This window comes from Nicotiana attenuata, chromosome 6 (genome assembly GCF_001879085.1).
Source record: "Nicotiana attenuata strain UT chromosome 6, NIATTr2, whole genome shotgun sequence".
In the NCBI taxonomy this organism is placed as follows: Eukaryota; Viridiplantae; Streptophyta; class Magnoliopsida; order Solanales; family Solanaceae; genus Nicotiana; species Nicotiana attenuata.
Window position 1 is genome coordinate 76,333,564 of NC_031994.1, and position 24,474 is coordinate 76,358,037.

A 24,474-nucleotide genomic window follows, 5' to 3' on the forward strand; every position below is an offset into this window, starting at 1 on the left:
TGTTGCTTCTCTTATTCTTATGTTGTCAATGTTATTGGTACTTCCTGATTCTTATAAGGTTCATGGTGAAGAGTTAGTCCTAATAACGTGTACAGAGGATACCGACCTTACGTCACTCCGAAAGGTTTAGAACGTGAGTTCATGAGTCGAGCATGCATTATATATATGTATCTATTTTACTCTACCGAGCCGCGCTATAGTCGGCCGGGTATGGCACCTATTGTGCAACCACTGATCAGTTGGGTTTTACCGAGCTCCACGTGGCCGGGTACGTTTTTACCGAGCCTATTACGGCCGGGTACGATATGATGATGATGATGCCCACAGAGGCGTATGTTTTAAAAGTTTATGTATATATACATATGTATTACGCATTTCATGTCAGTAGCCTTAGAGGTACCCAGATGTTACAGGTTGTTTATTCTCTATCCCTGCTTACATTACTGTTCGTACTTATGGTTCCCTGCCTTACATACTCAGTACTTTATTCGTACTGACGTCCTTTTATTTGTGGACGCTGCATGTCGTGCCGCAGGTCCTGATAGACAGGCAGGCGCAGCTCCCCCACCATAGTAGGCTGTCCAGTTCAGCGGTGATTGGCGAGATCCCTTCTTCGGACTTGCCTTGGTCTTGGTATGCATTTTTGTTATAGATATTATGGGTATGTCGGGGCCCTGTTCCGGCTATGTTGCAACACTTATGTTCCTTTAGAGGCTCATAGACAGGTGTCGACTCATGTATAGTTTGGTAGGCCTTGTCGGCTGGTTTTTGTTGTATAGTCTCTCATGGTAGTGTGGTAGCTCGTACCTTATATATAGTTTCTTCATTGTCTAGTCATCCCATGTTAAGTATGTTCATGCCATCATATTTTATTGTTGGTTGTCCATGACCCATGTCTACCATTTATATTGATTTCGTCAGCCCTAAAAGATAATAAAGAAGGTTAGATAAAATGTATGTTGGTACTCGGTAAGTATGGCCGGGTGCTAGTCATGGCCCTCCGTTTGGGTCGTGACACCCAAGTTGTCTCAAAACCCGATATGGAGCGTAAGGCTGGATGCTCTTAAGTCCCATCAAGAGAAAATGCGACCTAGCTGCTGACATATACATGATTTCATCGACGGGTAACCATCCAAGCATCCACTGTATCTGACTGGCAGTGAGAGTCTGAGAGTATGATGTCCACGCGGTTACTCCTTCAGGTAAACTGACCCCGTCAATTCTTGTGTAAAACTCCCCTATGCAGGTTTTCTCAGATGAACCATAACTCAGGAATTGAGGACGATGGCACAGGTGTTCAGTCATCCACATTTGCAACAAGAGATTGCACCCTTCAAAGAAGTTCCCTCCAGCTTTGTAGGCTGTGAGAGCTCGGAAGATTTCAGCTATTATCATGGGCGCAAAAGTGCTTTTGGCTTGAGTCATTAAAGTATTGACGACCCCGGTTATTTTTATATCAATGTTTCCATCTTTCCTCGGGAATACCAGGAGCCCAAAAAAGACCACCATAAAAGCAAAACGTCTATGTTCCTCCCATTTTTGCCGGTTTCCTTTGCTACATATCTTGCTTTCCGGGTTATTGAGTCCGCCTATGTGGCCATATCTGTTGTATAAAAAGTGTGGAGTACAAAAACCCTTTGCCAAGTCCGTATTGTGGACCGTCCTGATTATCTTCAGTGAGTCTAAGAACCTGTGCACAGCTACAGTTCTTGGGGCAACCGAGTATTTTTGTCTTAAAGGCACCTCATCATTTCCAATGTACCCGGCTATCTCCTCCAAGGTCGGGGTGAGTTCAAAGTCCGAGAAATGGAAGACGTTGTGTGCCGAGTCCCAACATGTGACCAATGCTTTGATGATGTCTCCTCGAGGCACAATCTCTAGCAACCCAGTAAGCCCTTTCAAATACTTTTTGACCTCGTCCTGTCCTTCTTTACCCAGATCGTTCCACCATAGACGCAACTCCAGAGGGATTTTAGTCATGATTGAGAAATGTTCATTTTGAATCGTGCTCATCCTGCACATTTATTAAGGTGAATTAATCACTTATTTTGACCTAAAAGGAAGGAAAAAAATGACACTATTTTGTTCAAATTTCCAATTTAAAACAAGCAGCCGATTTTGCGGATACGGCCTTTCAGCACTTCGTGAAGAAGATTTTAAGGCTGTGCTCGCTAACAGTTGAAAATGACCCAAGGTGGTTGTTCTTGCAAAAACAGCCTTCCGACGCCCTTTTAGGGACGTTTGGCTTATTTTTGACAAGAATGGTGTCACCCGACTTATTCACGACGAAATTAAAAAATTTGGCATTTGTTGGCTATTTTTGCAAAGGGGAGGTTGGACCCGATGAGGGTTGCCTACGTATCTCACATCCGGTGAGAATCAAACCAGCGTAGTTCGGTCAAATAAAACTAACTATCTTCGAAAACTAGACTCTTTTTTTTTGTTGGCAAATACGCTATTTCTGAAAGAAAGACTCTTTTTATATTTTCTTTTTCAGTGGCAAATAAAATAAACTAATTTGAAAATAAAACTCTTTTTATTTTTCTTTTCCATTGGCAAACAAACAAACTAAACTAAACTTAAACTAAAATAAAAATACTTTTCTTTGTTCTTTCATTTTTCTCAAAAATCCGGCAGAATTTCGGCACTACTTGGACATTGATTTGTCTAATATAGGTAATTAACTCTCTACACTGCTATTTTCTCTTTTCCCCTTTTTTGTATTTTTTTAATTTTTCCGGATATTCAAAGCCGGTCAGCATGCGAGTCCAAAACAGATAAATGCACAAGTAGGATGCATCAGGATGGTCTATTATTCCGGGTACACCTGTCCTAGACGGACCCAACCCCTGTGTTGAGTCCCCTAAGTCATATGCACGTGATGCAAATAAGCGTTACTACTAGGGATCCGGCATGAGGTCAAGTTATTCTAGGTTCAAAACCTAGCTATATGTTCTAGACTGTGTACCCGAGCGGACAACTCGAGTCGAAGAGGGGGCTGCGTACCGGGGACCCGCAAGATCGTCCGGCTTAGTAACTTTTCCGAGCCTCTTTCTTATTTCAGGGTATGACACTAAAAGAATAGGGAGTCTCAACCAGTAAGCACATCCCCGGAGGTGAGAAGAGAAGGGTTTCGACACAGTCTATATACAGTTCAGATAATATCAAAGCGGTAAAGCATTTAGCACATTTAGCAGGAAACATGTAGGAAAATCAGATAAAGCCAAACATAACAATTATTCTAAGCTCGAATTCTTAAACCCTGAACCGAAGTTCTGGGTTTGTGTCCCCAGCAGAGTCGCCAGAGCTGTCACACCTCCTTTTCACTACACCCGCAAGGGTGTAAAGGAGTTTTTCCACTTAAAGGACAATCGAAACGGGATTTATTATTAGGATTTAGAGTCGCCACTTGAGAGATTATGGTGTCCCAAGTCACCGGTTGAATCTCGATCCGAGGAAAATATGACTCTGTTTAACATTCCGCGAACCAGAAATCCGAGTAAGGAATTCTGTTAACCCGGGAGAAGGTGTTAGGCATTCCCGGGTTCCGTGGTTCTAGCACGGTCGCTCAACTGTCATATTTGGAATATTTATCTGATTTCAAAACATGTTTTAGCTTATGTGATTTTTAACCATAAACTGCTTTTATTATTATTTTAACGAGAATTGCAACGTCGTGAAAACGCGTCTCGAACCACGTCACATAAATGCACCCGTGGTTGTTGACATATTTCGACTTCGTTGAGATTTGGATTTGATTCACATAAATGCGCACTCGGGCTTAGGAAGGTAATGTTATTAAAATACGCGCCTAAAGAGACTAACGCGTTATTATCTTTGGGGAGGGCCGTGAAATTCGCTAACGGCCCATTCCGGAATCTAAGTATTTTAATATAGACATTTAAGAGGGCCCCGCAATTTATGCATTTGTATTTGGTGGGGCTCGCCTCATTTATTTTAAAAGGCCAACCTAAAGCAACTACGATTTCTATTTAATTGTCTCTAAAATAAAAGAAAGGCCCTAGTTACTTTGTTACTAGGCTAATGCAACCCTGGCAATAATTCTTCACCAAGGTCCAACCATTGGGCTCCGAGATGATCCCAATAAAGGGAAATTACACTCAGATTTACACTAACAAAATGGCCAGTCACGAGTTTTGGCCCAGGCCCAATCAAGAAGGGAATNTTTTGTGATCTAACAGCAATCTAAAGCTAGGTCCCATTATTCAGGAGGGTCCTGAAAACTCCTAATTGAATCCTGTTCTAAACATGCAAGCTTTGAAACCAACTTATATTCCTTCGGTATACTTATGCTAAATTATGCTGCTCATGATTGTTTTGAAATTTAAACTAGGTCCCATTTTCCAGGAGGGTCCTGAAAACTTACCGTCAAACATGTCTGGTGCCTGCCTTTCCTTGAGGTGGGTTTCTCCGAAACGAACAAAATTTCTGCCCCTGTTTCAATCAAAGAAAAATCTTGTCAGTTTAAAAATGTGGTGGTGGGTTTGTGGCCTTGACTTTGAGGGCGATTGCTCCATCACTTCCCACGATAACTGATTTCCACTTGAAGACCTTGCCTGTTTATTGACTAACCACTTTCTCTGTCATCCGTATCACTGAAAATACCTTTTCTCCGTTCAGACCTAATATCCTCTATTTGTTGCACTGCTCATGAATTGACATTTACCCAACCTTTGTGTCTCACACGAATCCCAAAGCACGTCCATTGCCCCCACTCTGTGTGTATGCTGCTCTTTCTTGACTTAAACCACCGGCCTTGACCTTGAGGTCTGTTGCTCCTTCGCTTGCCATGATAACTGATTTCCATTCGAAGACCCTGCTTGTTCCTGGGCTAACCATTTCCTTTGTAAACCTTATCCCAGAAAATACTTCTTCTCGTTCAGACCCAATACCCTCTATCTGTTGCACCGTTCATACCGAAATTTACCAAACCTTTGTGTTTCACATGGAGTCCCAAGCATATTGATTGTTACCAACTCAGCGCACATGTTGTTCTTTCCTGATTTAAATCACTGGCCTTGGCCTCAAGATCTATTATTCCTTCACTCGCCATGATAAATGATTCCCACTCGAAGACCTTGCTTGTTCATTGACTAACCACTTTCTTTGTTACCCTTAACACAGAAAATATCTCTGATCCGTTCACCAAACACCCTCCATCTTGTTTCATTGTTCATGAATTGATATGTACCAAACCCTTGTATTTCTTACGAATCCCAAAGCATGTTGATTGTTGCCAACTCAGCGTGCCTGCTGTTCTTTCCTGACTTATGACGATCTGATATGCTAACCAGATACCGTTTTGTTCAATTGGAAAGCTGGTGGCAGATTTTGAAGTCATTTCTCACTTGTTATGACCAAACAGACTCAGGAAGAGGGAGTAAATAAGACGAAAGGAACAGAGTAAAAGATAATGGAAAGAGATGATTCCTAACAAGAAAACTACAACGTAGAAACGTATCGGATGTGGATACCGACTCTGATGACCTTGACATGCACCTGCAGCCTATTCTGTTAAGCAAATCTGATGTTCAGCTCTTGTTGTACCTTTTCGCCGTGAAACTGGGCTTCAATGCTCCGCTTATCCGATTTGAATCACAATCCTTTTTCGACTTGTAGTGCCTGAAGGGTTTTCACCATCAAGCCTATCTCATTTTGGTCTTTCTCTCATCTCCCCGCCGCCTTATGGTGCCCGTGAAGGTTTTCACCAATAAGACTCTCTCATTTTTGATTTCTCTCAGCTTTCATCGCCTTGTGGTACCCGTGAGGGTTCTCATCAACAAGACTCTCTCATTCTTCATTTCCCTTGTTTAGACCGGAGTGTTGCCTCTGATATGATTCACCTCTACTCGCTTGATTTGGCATCTCTCGAAGACTGATCGGAAGGTCTTTCTTTGGACCGTAATGTGGGCTTTTGGATAGGGTTAGAAAGAAAGGGTATCAAAGGCTCAAAACAATTCAACATGGGTTCAAAATTACAACTTTCGGAATTAGATTTTTCACAACAACCACAACTTCTGCCCCAGTTTCTTTCTTGGGGACTTTTGGATTTTTATTTGGTGTGACTGAACCTAAGAGAGAGGCTGCCTACGTATCCTTTCGGAATCAAGTCAAACGTAGTTCAGGCCATAAGAATTGCCTTGTTTTGTTGTGGTTTTCTCTTTTCTTTTTCTTTTCTTTCTCTTCTTTTCTCTCTTCCCCTTTTTTCTTTTTGTTATTTTATTGTTTTTTTTCTGTTTTTTTTTTCTTTTCTTTTTTTTTCTTTTTTTTTCTTTTTCTTCTCTTTTCTCTCACTTACTTTTCATGCTTGTGTTTACGAATTCTGTCATTGATTCCAAAAGAGGGGTATGAAAGAAAATAAATGAGGCTCAAAGGGGTAACAAAGGATAAAGTATTTGGATAGCAGAACAAAATGCCTTCGTCATTTCAATCTCCAAAACATGCCAAGTACAAACTGCACAATTAAACAAACATGAGGAAAACATATGTAACATCTTTTGATTGTGCCAGAATTAATAACCACATCCACACATTTGCCTTCTACATTTGTCAATTACCCAGCACCATTGGACAATAATCTCGGTACCACGAACGGCCCCTGTAGACTTGGGGAAAACTTTCCTTTGGCTTCGAACCGATGTGGCATGATGCATTTCAATAGTATTTCTTTATGTTTCGTTTGCCCCAGTTTCACACAATTTGGGCTCGAAGTGATCTCAAAATCCCTCGACTGTCCTTACATCTTCAACATTGTTTTATTGCTTCATTACTAAACAGACTTTTAAAACCAGGCTGAGAATTATGCGTGCATGTCATGTCACCAGAACCAACATGAAAAGAATTGTAAAAGGAGAAGAAAACTAAACAAAATGACTAGAAATGGCAGAAAATAGAGAATTGCATTAGACTGACGGGGAAAGAATTTGGTCAACAAAACAAACACAACAAACTAGGGTACAACCCTTAGATCAAGCCTAGACAACACTACATGAGATACTACGATCAGAGGAACTAGACAAAATAAAAGGATAGAAGGGTTTGAGTCACAAGACAATATCTAGATTACCACCCTGAAATAACCTGGACAACAGAAATGACAACAAACTAAGCCACCAAAGCTCCCACCAAAGCTCCTCTCCGGCTAACCAAGAAATGGAGCGTCTTTTCAAGCACGGTATCTTAGCCACTGAATTCGGCATCAACAATACTAGGAACTTCACAAGTCTTCATCACATTGTTCTTATCAAACTGCTTTTGGGTTCCTTTTGCCGGCTCGTTCTCACGATCAACCTCTGATAGCGCTGGAACCTTAGTAGCATGCTGACCTCCAAGGATCTCAGAAGATTTCTCATGTTCCTTTTCGAAATAAATCATACCCGCCATATGCGTCTCATTGTGCACAAGAGATGGACACTGGCTAGTGTTTGCTGCATCTGAACTTTTCACGACAATGTCGCCTGCATCAATAAGCTTCTGAATCGCATTCTTCAGATTCCAACATTTCTCTATGTCGTGCCCCAGGGCATCTGAGCAATATGCGCATCTTTGAGAAGGATCAAATTTCTTCGGAAGAGGGTTCGACATTTTTATCTGAATCGGCTTCAACCTGTCCAATGTCCTTAACCTCTAGAACAGACTGGCATATGATTCTCCTAACGGAGTGAAGGTTTTCTTCTTCCGTAACCTCTCATTCTTAAATGTTGGATTGGGCTGAAAACCTGATCCGGGGTGTTTTTGGTAAGTTCGCGGGGGTAGATAGGCCTTTTGTGATGTGCGACTTTGGGATTTCTGTAGAGAGAGGTAATGTCGGGGAGGGTCATCTAGTGCACAAGGATATCCATGGGGACGACGTCGAGGCTGGAAGTGTTGATCAGGAAAACCTATCGGATCGTCTGTTCTGTTTCTCTTTCTTCCACCCAAGCTTACTAGAATGTTCTGAATAGCTTCCGAACAACTCATGATTTTGCCTGACTTGGTCCCTTCTTCTACTAGCTCCCCCATTTTTAACACATCCTTGAAAGGTTTTCCCAGGGCCGGGATCAAATGGCTGAAGTAGGTGGGTCCCTGGGCCTGTAGAAAAAGCTCAACCATTTTTTCTTCACTAATCGGGGAACTGACTCGAGCAGCTTGCTCCCTCTATCAGAGCCCAAACTCATTAAATCTTTCCTCTAGCTTCTTTTCCATCTTAGATAGCGAAGAGCGGTCTGGGGGAACACTCGATTTGCATTGAAAGTATCGGACAAAGTCTTGAGCCATGTCACCCAACGTAAGCCACTTATTGACATCTTGACGAGTGTGCCAGTCCAAGGCTGCCCCAGCCAAGCTCTCACCGAAATATGTCGTCATCAAATCATCCTTCTCTCCAACAATCCTCATTTTGTTGCAATAGTCCCTTAGGTGGTCTACCGGATCTCCACGCCCATCATATAAGTTAACTTTTGGTACTTTGAACCCTGCGGGCAGGCGGGCGTCACGGGGCACAATCAGTTCTTTGCAAGTCATGCTACCCTGGCCTCCTACTCTTCGCTTGTTCCTTAAGGACTGTTCTGCGCTTTTCAACTTCCTGGGTACCCCATCTCGCCCTTCTCTTCCTGTAACCTTTTCATTTCTAGCATGGAGCTCATCCCGGGAGCTCTTCTTGTATGAATCAAGGACCCTGTGGGCAACCTCTGGAGGGTGATATTAGGCTATTACGAGTCTTTGAGTGGGTATTCATTGGTTGGGGGAATGGTTATGACAGGAGGGCAATTAGGGTAGTTGGGAAAATTGTGATAAGCGGGGTGTATCTGGNCATTAACTATTAACAATTGTCTCTAAAACAAAATCCTAATTTATTAGCAATACGAATTAACTCTTATTAAGGAAATTCGGGCCCTAAGCTCAAGTTCGAACTCGAACAAGGCGATCTCCATTACTGAAGAAACCCTTAGCTCGGGTCCGCTACCTAGCTCGAAAGGCCAAAAACCTACCAATTAATTATTAACAAGTCAATTACCAAAACAATTCATGAGCTCACGGGAGCTCAGTCCTCACCAGGAAACATCGGTAATATTGCTCTTTGCATGAAACGAAATCAAACTCCAAAAGTTAGAGCCCAAATCACATTCCGTGGGGCTGTCTGACCTGGGCCTGGAAATGAGCCCAGACTCACAAACTCAAATGCTTCTGGACTCAAACATGGAGTCCTTACAAGCCCAAACAGCATTCACGTGCCTTGGCAGGGCAGGGATTCGAAATCGAACACCTAGAGCTTCACAGACAACGCTCAAGCAACAAATTAAATGACCCAAATAACTTCACAAATAACCTCCAATATTAACAGTTGCAGAAGCAACACTTGGTCATGCTAATTCAAATTTAAACGAATTCAAATTCACGAAACAGGGACATTACTGCTTATGAATTGAACTTTACAGAAAACTAACCTATGCAGAAACATATAATGAACATCATATTAAAATGGCATTCAACTACACTACACAATTGATAGACAGTCCTATTAATGCAAACTAGAGAAACCTAAGCAGTCCAATCCAGTCCAAATTATTACAGTCAATTATAATGAAAACATTGAAACAAAATTATGCTTCCACTTCATTTCATTTTCAGTTGAAGATCTACATGATATTGAGATTCAGGACATGTACCTGGAAGTTAGGAAGGAATAAGAGGTAAGAGAGATCAGCAACAGTCAATAAACGAGTAACAACAACCCAGAAAATGATTCAGCAGTCCAAAAACATCTCGAAATCAAACAGGACAAAGCAATCAACAACTTGAATGACCCAAATGAACTTGAAAATGCACCCAGAACCTTCTATAACTTCAGCAAACCACTAGCTCGACTCGAAAACAACCAATTCAGCCCAAAGTTAAACCAAAAAGCCCTTTAACACCTCAATCACTAGAGAACAATTGCTAGAACTTGCAATTAGGCTAGGAAACTCAATGTAACAGTTGTTTTTTTTGGGTATTTTCTGTAGCTTTTGTGTATTTTTTGGAGATTTGTTTTTAAGATCAAAAAGATATTTAGAATTTCCGATCTAGTTTTTGAATCTGGAATTCAAATTTCAGCTTCTAGAATTATAGAATATTTTTGGGGGGAATTTTGGAGGCTGAAACTTTTTAGCAGGGTCTGTAAACTTGTTCAACAAGGCAGTATCCACTGCCTTTTATAGGCAAAAGTGAGGGCAGCCCTCTGATTTTAGGTTTACATATTAGTCCCTCACTTATTTTCAGTTTAATCCTCTAGTTATTAACTTGTTACTCAAGTAAGTACACCTACTTTCTGAATTTCCATCTTAGAACCCATTCTAGAATGTTCTAGTGAACTCCATTTCAGTTTTAAAAGATTCTTTACCCTTGAATTGCCCCAATTACCCCTACTTTATCCTGAGATTTACTAACCTAATCCCAAATGAATTCAGCCCCTTTTTACCNATTGTGATAAGCGGGTGTATCTGGAGAATATGGAGGATCGTTTGGCATTGTGTTGGGAGTTTGGGTAAGGGCAGCATCCGAAAAAATCGACGGTGGCGGGGGTGGTGCCTTCCCATTCATCCAGGCTTGATACATGTCTGCCATGTGTTTTCTTAACATCCGCACCTCTTCAACCAACCNATTTCTTATTTTTACATTTCAGTCCCTCTTTTATTTCTACTTAACCCTCTATTTTCTGACTTGTTACTCAAGTAAGTACACCTACTTTCTGAATTTCCATCTTAGAACCCATTCTAGAATGTTCTAGTGAACTCCATTTCAGTTTTAAAAGATTCTTTACCCTTGAATTGCCCCAATTACCCCTACTTTATCCTGAGATTTACTAACCTAATCCCAAATGAATTCAGCCCCCTTTTACCCTAGTTAAACTAACAGCTATAACCAACCTGCTTAAAACTAACAGAACCTGTAAGAATCAAGGATGAAAATCATTCTACTAAAATCAGAGCACAATTAACAGGGAATCCAATCTAATTTCTAACTAATAAATTAAAGCTTAACAAAATCTAACTACTCCCAAAACAGGATTACTACAACGAGTTAAACCAAATGAGAACACATTCAATTTGAAGCAAAACTTAACCTAACGGGATCACCATTAACAGAGTCTAAACAAAAATTCAGACTAAAACTGAGCCATGAACTATTAGACTAAACTGAGCTAAACAAACTAAAACACATGAATTAGAACGGGATTTAACCTAATCGGCATCAACGATTAAAAGAAAAGGAAGGAGAGACACAGAATTTCAAAATAAAAATAGAAACCAATAAACATGAATAAAGTGTGGCCAAAAACAAGCACCAATCACACGAATAAAACCAAACAAAGTTAAAACGAAATTAAACAAAAATTAAAAATAAAATAGAAACTCACTGATTTCAAATCTTCAACTGATTTAACCTCGAACTTGACTTTTAATTAGTGTTGCATGTCTATTTCGTCTGAAATAGACATGTAACATTAGTTTAAAACTAGTCGAGCACTTGAACCCCAAAACAGGTTGAGCTTCTGAAAACCCTAAATCCGAAATTTGCCCAGTTCTACTTAGATTCGAGAGGTTTTGGTTTGAGATTCGGAATGAGGGAACCCAATAGACTATAGGATGTAATTTTGGTCGATTTTGGAAGAGGTAAGGTTTTGGGCCTGATCTTCAAATGAATGTTCGAAGAGATGGGCATTGATTCGAGGGGAACTGAAGGCATTGTTGGAAAGAGGGGAACGAGGAGAGTTAGGGGTGTAAATTTGGCGGTGGTTTGCGGTGGCGCCGCCACCCCAAGGCGGTGGGAGAAAGGGCGGCGGCCTTCTAGGGTTTACAGAGGAGGGATGAGTGAGGGAGACGATAGGGGGGGAGGGGGGTCGGTATCAGACAGTTATATATTAAAGTTCCCTCAGTTCGTGGCCGTTAGATTAGCTGATCTCGACGGCCCAGATTGAAAGACGACAAAGCGGTGTCGTTTGGTTAAAGAATGATACTGGACCGGGTAATGGGAGATTGGGCTTGGGCGAACGGGTACTTGGTCCAATTTTGGGGCCTTATTTGGGTGGAAACACACCTGGCCCAAATTTGGGCCTTTGTTTTTAATTCTTTGTATTAGTTTCCCTTGTTTTTCTTTTTTCTTTTTTGTTTTATTTTGTATTTATATTTTCTGATTTTTATAACAATGCAAAATTAAAATAAAGACCTAATTTATTTCCAAGACTAAGCTAATTAATTCCTAAAAATTGATTAAGTCCTAAACTCATGAAAAACTGAACAATTATCAATTAAAAATGCAAAAATGGCCTATTTTTGTTATTTTCTTTATATTTTGTTTTAGACACAATTTAACTACTAATTAATCCTAAAATATGAAATTAAATCCTAAATGCTAATGTCAAGTGTATTTTTATATTCTCATATGAATTAAATGCACAAATAAAATGCAAACAATTAACATAAAATAACACAAAAATTCACAAAATTGCCAAATAATGAAAGAAATCATTTTGTTTGAATTTTTGGGAATAATTCATGTAGGGCAAAAATCACGTGCTCACAGAACTACAGTATGAGTAGCTCTTAGGCTTAACAGTCGAGTGAGGATTCGCTCGAACTTGAAGTAAAGTTAACCCTTAGGCTTTATAGACAGTCCCCGAGTGAGAGTTTGCTCGAACTCGGGTTAAGATAACCCTTGGGCTTTTATGATCGAGTGAGGACTTGCTCGAACTCGAAGTGAAGTTATCCCTTAGGCTTCATAGTCGAGTGAGGATTTGCTCGAACTCGAAGTAAAGTTAGCCCTTAGGCTTTATAGATGGTCCCCGAGTGAGAGTTTGCTCGAACTCGGGTTAAGATAGCCCTTGGGCTTTTATGATCGAGTGAGGACTTGCTCGAACTCGAAGTAGAAGTAGCCTTAGGCCTTTGTATTTGTCACGGATTTCGGACGTCTCCGATCCGCGTTAATTTGGCCGTAGCCTCTTAAGTTCGGAATCTGCCCTTTGGGATTATTTTTCGTTTCACTTCGAGCTTGGTCGAAGTGTCAGTCCGCGAGTGGGGTGGCCATGGCCTGTAAAATCAAGGGTCGCCTTTAAGGTCTTATGGTCTCAAAATTTAGGTAGTTCGATTTCGTTTTTATTTTTCGGACGGCAGTCCTCAAGCTTGGGGTTAGTTGTTCAAACTTCCGTCATGATCGGCCCTTAAGCCTGTTCACACAATAGATCATGAGTTTTAAGAAGGAAAGTTTTCTAAAGGCACGAGATATCGGCAAGGAAAAATACTTCTCTCAATAGATGATTATACATGCGTGCATGTTTTATGTTAGGGCTCGAGTAACCTATATGGGCAGGATTCATTTGACCCTTACAACATTTTACTTTCGAGACCCCGCTGTCACAAAGTTCCTTGAAACAAAGTAGACATTCGAGGGTAATGCTCCCCAGTACTCGAGGCTTATTGTAGGGAACCTCGGATACTGTTGAATTGCTCTAAGTTAGCACGAACAATGTTTGTCTCGCTAAAACCTCATCGAAAAAACCTATTTGGGACAAAAACCAGTCTAAGAAGAAAAGAGTGCAACACGTGCTTTAAGATCCAAAGCTTCGTGCCGATCCTTGACGATAGCCTACAAGTGTTAGTCGAAAAAATAGAAAGAATTGGAATGGGGTCGTACCTTCATTTGTATTTTGGATATTTAACGTGATCTCCCTCAGTATTAAGTCCTCGTGAACTTTGACCCTGATCACTTCTCCTCTCATTTCATGCGAAGCTTCGCTCATACCTGCTGCTTTTACGATCTCTGTTGTACGGTTGATATCAATCTCAATTCAACCTTGGCTCTCGATCAATGTCCCTTTTGATCCTATCCATGGGCCTGTTAGGATAAACGGACCCGGAAGGGGTCCCTAGTTGATCATCATCGATCCTGATCTTCGACTGATATCGATTATGTACGTCAGCTCAAGTGACGGCCAGGTACTCGATCAAAGTTTGTTTCAACTCCTGTGAAGCTATGGAACTCCGTTCGTTGAGACCTTGAGTGAAGGCTTGAACAACCCAATTGTCGGTGAGCGATGGCAGATCCATCCGTTCCATTTGAAATCGAGATACGAATTCCCTAAGCATCTCGAGTCTTTTTGCCTTACCTTGAATAGGTCCGACTTTCTAGTTGCAACCTTAATGGTTGCAGCGTGCACCTTTACAAAGGAATCTGCAAGCATAGAAAATGAATCAATAGAATTAGGTGGTAAATTATGGTACCATACCCTGGCACCCTTTGATAGAGTTTCTCTGAATTTCTTCAGCAACACAGATTCAATCTCATCATCTTCCAAGTCATTTCCCTTAATGGCACACGTATAAGAAGTAACATGCTCATTAGGGTCAGTGGTCCCAATATATTTGGGAATTTCTGGCATGCGGAATTTCTTCGGGATGGGCTTCGGAGCCGCACTTGGAGGGAAAGGCTTCTACACGAACTTCTTCGAATCCAAACCCTTTAGAATCGATGGTGCCCCCAGTATTTGGTCAACCCATGAGTTGTACGTCTCTACCTTTTTGTCATTAGCCTCGATTTTCTTTTCACCCGATTCGATCCTCTTAGTGAGCTCCTCGAGCATCTTCATAATGGCGGGGTCAGTCCCTAATTCATTGACATTCGATTTCTCCGGTACAGGTTCGATTCTGTGAACAACTTCCTGTGATGTTTCGAGCTCAATTCTGCTTAGTGCTTGATTTTGATTTTGGAGTTGCGCTATCGCAACTTGTTGAGTCTGCAATATCTCGAATATCATGCGGAGACTAATTTCGCCTTTCCCACCACTCTGTGCGTTCTGATCAGCTGCTCGGGCATCTCCACAGACTCTATTTCCAGGGTCAACGCCCAGATTCGCATTAATGGCAATATGGGAGCTGACATCGACTGGGTTTACGGTCGGTGGTCCATCGGGGTTGACTGGAGGTACTCTGTTTCCCGGGGCGACTATGTTCTCGTTTTCGCCATGGAGGCCAAGGCCATTGTCTGTGTGAGAGAGTGCTACTTGAGAGTTTGACATGTTGATTCCTGAAATCAAAGACAGTTACGAGAACAAGCGTAAAGCAGTGTGTGTTTTGGGAATTAATACCAGGCAAACACTATTATCCTTAGCCCCATGGTGGGCGCCAAACTGTTTACCCTAAAAAATGGATAACAATTAAACTTATAATGTGGTTTTAAGGATACGTGATTTCACCTAATATCAATTGATAAATGCAAAGAGTAATAATAGGAATTAACTATAATATAAAGCAAACTAGTGTTTGAACAGGATTCAGCCCTCGAGCTTGAATACCCTCGAACTAGTTTGTGCAAGAACATTTAAAATGTAACAAGCTGATGAACAAGAATATAAGCGAGAAAGTATTATATTGCTTTGATATGTGTGAATAATGTATCTTACAAATGATTAGAACCCTCTTTATATAGTAGAGGAATCCTATCTATGGTACAATTCTAAATATGGAAGGAAATCCCACAATTGGCCGAACAACCGGTCTTGACTTGATTCATGCCGAGATTCTCGCCACGATCCTTGGCTGATCCCGGATATCTCGGTTTTCTGTTACTCGACTTAGCTTCGATCTCCATCTTATTTGGTCTCGATCTTGGTCGACCTCGAGCTTAATCGGTCCTACGGTCTCGATAACTTGACCCCGTGCCATAGATAAAAATCGAGGTCCAAACTTAATCTACCACGTTCCAGCCTGGGTCCGTCAAACAAAAAAGGCATCCCCATTTTGACCGTATACAATTAGTGAGAAAGATGAAGCAAAACGTAATAAAGAGTTTATATTTTAATATGCTTGACTTGCCAATAGGTTAAGGCAGTACATGCATCAGCAGATTAAGACACTCGACTGAAAATGAGAGAGGATGGGATCATCATAGACTTTGTAATAGGTTTACATATATTATATACATCAATTGAGTATGACTCAATATGCGTAATCGTGGATAGATTAACAAAGTGAATATATTTCGTTTTCAGTTAAGATCATAATAACATATCATAATAGTACAATACGCTAAACTATTCATTGATGAGATTGTTCAGTTACACAAAGTCCGATCCCTTCCATCCATTAAACCATAACTCCTGGAGTAATTTATATTGTACTTTTAGAGGTTTTGGGCATTTAGGTCGTAGCATAACATTTCGTCCACAAACACATATATAGACAATCCAATTAGAGGATGTATATGTATGTTTTATATTCTAGATTTAGTGGTAGTTGAAATAAGTAGTTTTTCTTTTTTCAAAATTAGAAGGGAGCCTTGGCGTGCTGCCATGTAACCAGGAGGTCACGGGTTCGAGCCTTGAAAACAGTCTCTTGCAGAAATGCAGGGTAAGGCTGCGTACGATAGATCCTTGTGGTCCGATCATTCCCCGAACCCCGTATAACGGAAGCTTAGTGCACCCGGCTGACTTTTTTTGCCCTTGTTTCAATTTATTTACTGTACAACAATCAAGCAAGCATTAAAATGCAATGCCACCAATCCATATTAGGCGTTACATGACAAATGTAGTAAATCTCTTGTGGAACTTCAAAAAATAAAAGATGAGACATAAATATTTCAAACTTACATACAATTTGAGCATCATATGGAATTTGACTCCAATTTCCCTCCAATATATGCTATGTTCCTACTTTTGAAAGCTTTTCACTTCTGCCTTTATTAAGCAACAAAAATAACAAAATTAATAGTAGTAACAATTTGTTTAATGGGAAAAAACTTTAAATATATTATCTCAACGCATTAAAATGCAGCACCTAACTACACGTCCAAATACTCTTTCACATCTTTCGAAATTTATCATAATTAGACCCCATCCAGGCATCACGTGGCCTAGTTGGACAAACAGATAGATGTGACTTTCAATGATGGTTATCTAAATATTAGAAAAATCTAAAAATGAGTTTTTACATAAGATTCTCTCCTCCAAATTTAATTAAGCTTTGAAAAAAGCAAAGCAAAATGAGTGTATTTTAAGCGAACTACCCCACATGCCACATGTATAGAAAGAGAAAAAAATTAAGGTTTTGTGATTCAGAATCAGAGCTCTACCATTAATTACCCATGCTGAGATTTTCCACAACTCTTGCACTTTCATGATGCCTTTAAAAACATTATACTACTAATTTAAGGCTCTTTAATTCTACCCTTTTTGGTTTTTCTTTCCTACTTAAGGATTTTGGTCATTGGTGTAGTAGATGGAGTTAAAATTTGGAATCTTCTGGTGGGTATAGAAGAAAGTTGTTAATGTCAGAACAACTGTGTTAATAGTATTTATTTAGAATTGGAGGAGTTGACCTAAATTTATTGTTTCATTTGGAAAAAATTATTCTTTTTTTCTCTTCACTAAGGATTTATCTCTGAACTGAGATTTTGGGGGTTTTTTTTTTCCTCAACAACTTATAGAGAAGAAAGGAACAACATTTTTGGACTGTTTTGGGGGATTTTCTGAAGTGGGTATTTGCTACTTTGGGGTATTTTCTGAGAGTTCAAAGATCTGATTTTAAGGGCTGTTGGATTTGTATTTTGTTGTTTTGACGCAGCTAAAGTGAGAGCAATTTGGTCTTACTTGGGGTGCTTTATGTGGATGAATTGAAGGGTTTTGGGATCAAAAGTTGAAATCTTGAGAGCTTTTGAGTGTAATTTACACCGTGAGGAGATGGCATGTATGAAGTTGGGATCCAAAACAGATGCATTTCAAAGAAAAGGGCAGGCCTGGTATGTGCTTACTCTTCCCCTATAATGAAGCTTTTTTTTTTTAGTCTACTGTATGTTTTATGTTGATCTAGCTATACCGGAAACAGCCTATCTATCCTAGGGTAAAGTGTGCATATACACTACCCTTCCCGGACCTCACTTGTGGGATTTTACTGAGTTTGTTGTTGTTGTTGTTTGTTGTTAATTAGCCTCTTGTTTACCTTTTGTTTTCTTTTTAATTAACCATTGAACATCATCCAAAGAGTTTTCTTCATAGGCTCTGTGTGTGTTGTGCATAGACTCAGTACAGAGAGGGGAAGAGAGGGGGGGGGGGGTTTCTTTTTTGCAATGTGCCCCTGAAATTTTGTTTTTCTCACTAAAGATAAGTGATGCAGTCCAAGTTATCTTGACTGGTTTGTTACTATGTAGCCTATGTTGAAATCTGATTACTTGTTAGCAGATTAAACCAAAATTGGCTTGCTGCTTTAAACCTGTAATTGGATTTATCACAAACTTTTCATATTCGAGCAAGTGATCTCTGAAGAAAAATTCTGTTCTCCTCTTGGTTAAGTGTGTATGTGCAATACATCTTAGTCTTACTGCTAAAACATGTAGATCTGTTGTTAACCTATTAAGATTTTGCTGCTATTGTTTCCTGTAAGTAATGTAAATATATTATTACTCGATCAAAAGCACCAGACAGTAATTGCCATGATGAAGAAATCGATGCACTGGAAACAAGAGAAAACACCTTGTAACAAAATAAGACGGCCTTTCCATTTACTCAAATCCTTTTGACCAGAAGTACATGATATAAGGCAACATATTTAGGTCTAAGGAATAGAGATTGTTCCACCAAAAGACGAGTGTGTTGCATATTGTTCATGTAGGACATCAGGGAATAAATTACTGTATAAAGTTAGTGGCTGTCTTTCAGAGTTCACACTTTACCTTTTGCTGTGATGCCTGTAGGTTCTGCACAACTGGTCTCCCCAGTGACATTGTTGTTGAAGTTGAGGAAATGACTTTCCATCTTCACAAGGTAAAGTTTTCTCTGCACAAATTAACTTATCTAGTAATGTATAGGTCAACTCAGCAGCAATTCTAACATTCTTTGTTCTGGATCTGAATTTTGTTCATGAAATAATGTCCTCCAAAATATCCTCCCGTTTGCATCAGATTTTTGGTGTCTAAACTTCAATTACCTCTTGGTGGATCTCAAAAGTGCTCCTTATTCATGCTCATTAACTACCTGCTGTACCATATTTTTAAAAAACAGCTTTTCTTTCTCTCTCTTTTTTTTTTCTTTTTTTTTTTTCGTTGCTTCAATATTTGACGAATTTTGGCCCACATACTCTGTCACCTTGTAATTACCTCTTATGATATGACTCACATCTTGCTGTCTGCTTTAGTATCCTAGATGTAGCTTTTCCTGCTTGCTTCCAACAGCAGTATTGTTCTAAATTCCAGGTTTAGGTTTGTACTTAGAAGAATTTTGTATAGAGCAAGAAGATGAAAATATGTCAACTTATCGAATTTTGGCCTCTTTTGCATTTAAAAGATACATTAGAAACTTCACTGAGCATAATTTCAAATTATTGCATGGAGTTCCTTATAGCTTGTCAGATCTAAGTTAAAGCTTGATAGCCAGATAGAAAGTTGACTTTATAGTTTTATCTCATTTTTTTCATGTAATTTTGTGTACAATCTTGGTACTTATTTATGAAACCTTTACCTTATCAAAATAAAAAAAAAAAGTTTTTATCTCATTTTTAATTTTAACCAACAAATGATTGCAGTTCCCATTGCTTTCAAGAAGTGGGGTTATGGAAAAACTGATTGCAGAAGCATCTGAAGGAGAAGATGGCTGTGTTATTAAACTCACTGACATCCCTGGTGGCGCTAAAACATTTGAACTTGTAGCTAAATTTTGTTATGGGGTAAAATTAGAGCTTACGGCAGCAAATGTTGTTTACCTTCGATGTGCCGGTGAGCATCTTGAGATGACTGAAGATTATGGGGAGGGGAATCTGATATCACAGACTGAGGTCTTTCTTAATCAAGTTGTTCTTCGTAGCTGGAAAGACTCTTTGAAGGCACTCCAAACCTGTGATGATGTTCTCTCATATGCTGAAGAACTCAAAATTACTAAGAGGTGCATTGATTCTTTGGCTGTGAAGGCGTGTACTGACCCGAACCTGTTTGGTTGGCCTGTCGTGGAGCACGTCGGCCCCTTGCAGAGTCCTGGAGGGAGTATCTTATGGAATGGAATAAGCACCGGAGCTAGACCAAAACATTCAAGTTCTGATTGGTGGTATGACGATGCATCATCTTTAAGTTTACCTCTTTACAAAAGGCTAATTTCTGCTATGGAATCTCAAGGCGTCAAACAGGAAATAATTGCTGGTTCCCTCACTTATTATGCTAAAAAGTATTTGCCTGGGCTAAACAGGCGGCAAAGCTCTATCGAGTCTAGTAACCGTCTTGCACCAGTCGGTTTAGGTTCCTCACTATCAGAAGAAGATCAGAAGCTTTTACTTGAAGAGATAGATCATTTACTTCCCATGCAAAAGGGCCTAGTTCCAACTAAGTTCCTCTTTGGCCTACTGAAAACAGCCTTGATTCTTCGAGCCAGTCCCTCTTGCATATCGGACTTGGAGAAAAGGATAGGAATGCAGCTTGATCAGGCCACTCTTGAAGATCTCTTAATGCCTAATTTCTCTTACTCAATGGAGACACTTTACAATGTTGACTGTGTACTGCGGATTCTTGAGTACTTCTTAGCCATGGATCAAGGAACTGGTGGTGAATCACCTTGTTCCATTGATGATGAACAATTAATGGGTTCACCATCTCTGACGCCAATCACTATGGTTGCGAAACTAATTGATGGATACCTTGCTGAGGTTGCCCCAGATGTTAACTTAAAGCTTCCCAAGTTTCAGGCTTTGGCTGCTGCTGTTCCTGAATATGCAAGGCCCTTGGATGATGGCCTTTATCGTGCAATTGACATTTATCTAAAGGTGAATTTAGTTTGCTACTTCCCTTATATATGATCATTGCAATGTTCATTCTGAAGTAAATGCTGTCATTATGCCATGCTTACTGAAATTTGCACTTAAACTTGACATCCTGTTTAAACTTGTCCTACCGCTACCAGCCTGAGGTAGTCCTTTTATGGGCATTTCGAATTGGGTGCACCAGTCTCCAGTGTTTGAAGTCCCCACCATTTGCATGGGGAACCATCAAAACTTTGAAAAGAATGATCACTGACATAAAACTAGATATTGGCTCAGATTTGTCGGGTCAGATAGTAAACCTTTTATTTGTCTTTTTGCAGTCACATTCATGGTTGGGAGAATCCGATAGAGAACAACTCTGCAGGCTCATGGATTGCCAGAAGCTCTCCTTGGAAGCTTGCACACATGCTGCACAGAATGAAAGACTCCCTTTAAGGATTATAGTACAAGTACTCTTCTTCGAGCAGCTGCAGTTGAGAACCTCCATTGCAGGATGCTTCCTAGTGTCCGACAACCTTGATGGAGGGTCAAGGCAGTTGAGAAGTGGCATGGTGGGAACAAATGAGGGTGGTGGCTGGGCTACTGCTGTGAGAGAAAACCAGGTTTTGAAAGTGGGGATGGATAGCATGAGGGTTCGTGTTTCTGAGCTCGAGAAGGAGTGCTCAAACATGAGGCAGGAGATTGAAAAGTTGGGACGATCAAAGGGATCGAACACTTGGGGAAATGTCTCCAAGAAGTTCGGGTTCAAGTTGAAGTCTCAAATGTGCAGTGCTCAGGAGGGATCTGTTAGTAACCAGAACAAGATAAATGGTAAGGGTTTAAAGGATGTCAAGGCTAAAGAAAACCATGGAAAGCACAAGAAAAACTTATCTATAGATGAATAATTCTCTCTGTTTCTATTCTATTAATGATCTTGGTTTGTTTCCATTTAGTTTAGGACGACTCCAATTTCTGTGTCATATATGTTGAGTAGGTTCTTTGACAATCTCGTCTTTGAAGACTACATTAACATGCTCAAGTGTATTTTATGTATCTTAGTTAACATTTTCTGTCTCTCTTTTACCTTCAGCAATAAGTGCATACATCAAAATTGCCCAACTAGAGCTGTTGTTAGGCCGTCTTTGTGAATGAAGAACTTTTGCCTTTCAAGATTGTCATTATGAACCGTTCTATGCTTTCTTTTGTTGGTATTGATATATTGTCTTTTTCGTTTGCTTGAGCCGAGGGTCTATCGGAAACAGCCTCCCTAAGGTCTGCATACATTCTACCTTCTCCAAACCCCACTTATGGGATTTTTTATTGGGTTGTTGTTGTTTGTTAGCTGACTCTTCTAGCACTTGCTGACTGTGAACAGTCCAACTTCACGATTACCCCATTTGAAATTGTCTTCACTCTTCCCTGCCAGTTGATTTTCACCTGCTCCAATTTGTTCATCAACTCCAGAAAGCTATTTAATTCCCATTCCAGAAAGTTCTTCTGAAAGTGATGTCAAATTTCGTGCCACTGTAGCTCTTGGATTTACAGAAACTGAAACAAGTCTTAGGAATTGCTCCTTTAGACACTTGGGCGGCTCAAGGGGAGGGTACTAAAGCCTTTGTATTAGGCCCTAAATTTTTTAATAATAAATGTATGGTTTTATTTTCGCTTAAACAATATTAAACCTTATAGAAAAAAGTACATTTTTTTTAATACAATGAAAGACTACATTTTACAGTAAAAATATTTTATAATTTTGAATTAAACAACTAAAATTTTCTTATTAGTAAATAAAATTTATTACAACAACATCCAACATAATGTATGTCAAACACATAATATCTTACTAATTTGAATTAATCCTTATTTATAAGAATAATAATAATATAATTATGTGTAGAATTTATGTAGGGGTGTTCAAAACCGAACCGATCGTAACCGATAACCGAACCGCAAAATTGCAAAATTGGCTTAGTAGCTTATTGGTATTGGGTTATCGGATTAACGGATGGTGAACGGATTGAAATTTCGGGGATGGATTACTCAATTTTCTTATTGGATAAACCGTTAACCCGTAAAAAAAAATTATAACTATATTTCTACGCCTATGTATATAAAGTATCTGTTATTAACACTATAGACTAAAGCAGCATTCACTCCTTAGGAAATAACGTACATCCACAACACTTCTTTAAGGTTGCTTTGTTTCAATGGTGATTGTTGTGTTAATGCTACTGGATATTGACAGTGATTTTCTTAAGGCTACTTTGTTTAAGAGTTATTGCTCTGTCAAATATGACTCCTCGGTCATCATTCGTTATATTCAACTTAAACTTTGTTTCAGTTCTATAATTTCTTCACTTAATTTTCATAAGCTATCTTGCTTTTTTGTCAATTTCAGCAAGAATATATAGCATTTGAAGATTTAAGACATTTTAGCTATGTTCAAGAACGTTCTGAAAGACACAAGCAAGGTTCATTAATGTAATGACCCGAATGGTCGTTTTGTATATTTGAGCCTTGTTTTTCTTTTTGAATTTTTTTCTATGTGTATTTGTTGTTTTATGGCTTGAGGGTATGGTTGATTTCATTTCGGGGAAGCCTTGGAATGATTTGGATCCATTGGTTCTTAGTTTAGAAGCCTAAGTTGGAAATATTGACCGAGGTTTGGCTTTTATGAAAATGATCCTAGAATAGTGTTTTGATGGTTCCAACAGGTCTGTATGGTAATTTTGGACTTAAGCGCATGCCCGGAATTAAATTCGGAGATTCCTAGGTTGATTTGGCTTGTTTTGCAATTTGAAGGTATAAATTTTTTAAGTTTAACCGTAGGTTAACTTTATGACTATCGGGTTCAAATCTTAGTTTCGAAACATAGAATAATTCAGTTTTATCATTTGGAACTTTTTTGCAAAATTTGGAGTCAATTCCAGTTGGTTTGGTAGGAATCAGACGCTTGGTTGTGATTTTACTGAATCTTGAGTTTCATTGTGATTTTCATGTGTTTTTCCTTAATTAGTCATATTTGAGTTATGGCTTGTTGACGCATTGATATCGCCATATGACATTTAGGTGGTTTCTGATGTGGCTTGTCGGTCGAGCAACTTGTACTAGGTGAGACGAGGTTATCGGGCTTGAAATCAGTGCAATCGGATTTATATAAGGTATATTAGAGGAAAAATATCACTATTTAGTTTAGAATGAGACAAAGGTTCTTCTTGAGCGGAGGAATTCCATAGATTATTGATTTGGCAGGTGGTTATGAGTTTCTACATATCTCTTTCATCATTGCAGCATTGCAAGGGTCGAACCGAACTTATATGTGTTATGATATATACTACGGGCATCAGATTCGTGAATTTGTAGCTATTGTGATCAGAGGATGTTATATTGGGAATACGAATTATGTGGTGCAATGTGCGATTACAGCATGGGTGGATGATCGTGTTTTGCATTCAGTGTCTTAAGATTGATACGGTATTCGTATGTTAGAATCAGGTCTTATAGATGATTCCGGATGTTGGAATTTGGTTCTAAGGCTTGTGGGTTAAGGTAGCAGGAATGATCTTCAGTTTGGCTCGAGCTAATGTTCTCACATGGGTTGGGGTGGCACGGGTAGGCGCATGTGGTGCCAAACAGAGATTTTGGCAATTTCAGAGCGGTTCTTGGCACATTCGAGGATGAACGTATGTTTAAGTGGGGGAAAATGTAACGACCTGACCGATCGTTT

At 39.7% G+C, this 24,474-nt stretch overlaps 1 protein-coding gene across 1 annotated transcript; it reads left to right on the forward strand.

The window, feature by feature from the left end:
- LOC109227247 (BTB/POZ domain-containing protein At1g30440) lies at positions 17,026-21,925 on the forward strand. The gene is made up of 4 exons (XM_019392333.1): positions 17,026-17,769; positions 18,721-18,790; positions 19,548-20,771; positions 21,089-21,925. Exons 1-4 carry the CDS (start codon positions 17,711-17,713, stop codon positions 21,650-21,652), a joined length of 1,917 nt encoding a protein of 638 aa, XP_019247878.1. The 5' UTR covers positions 17,026-17,710; the 3' UTR covers positions 21,653-21,925.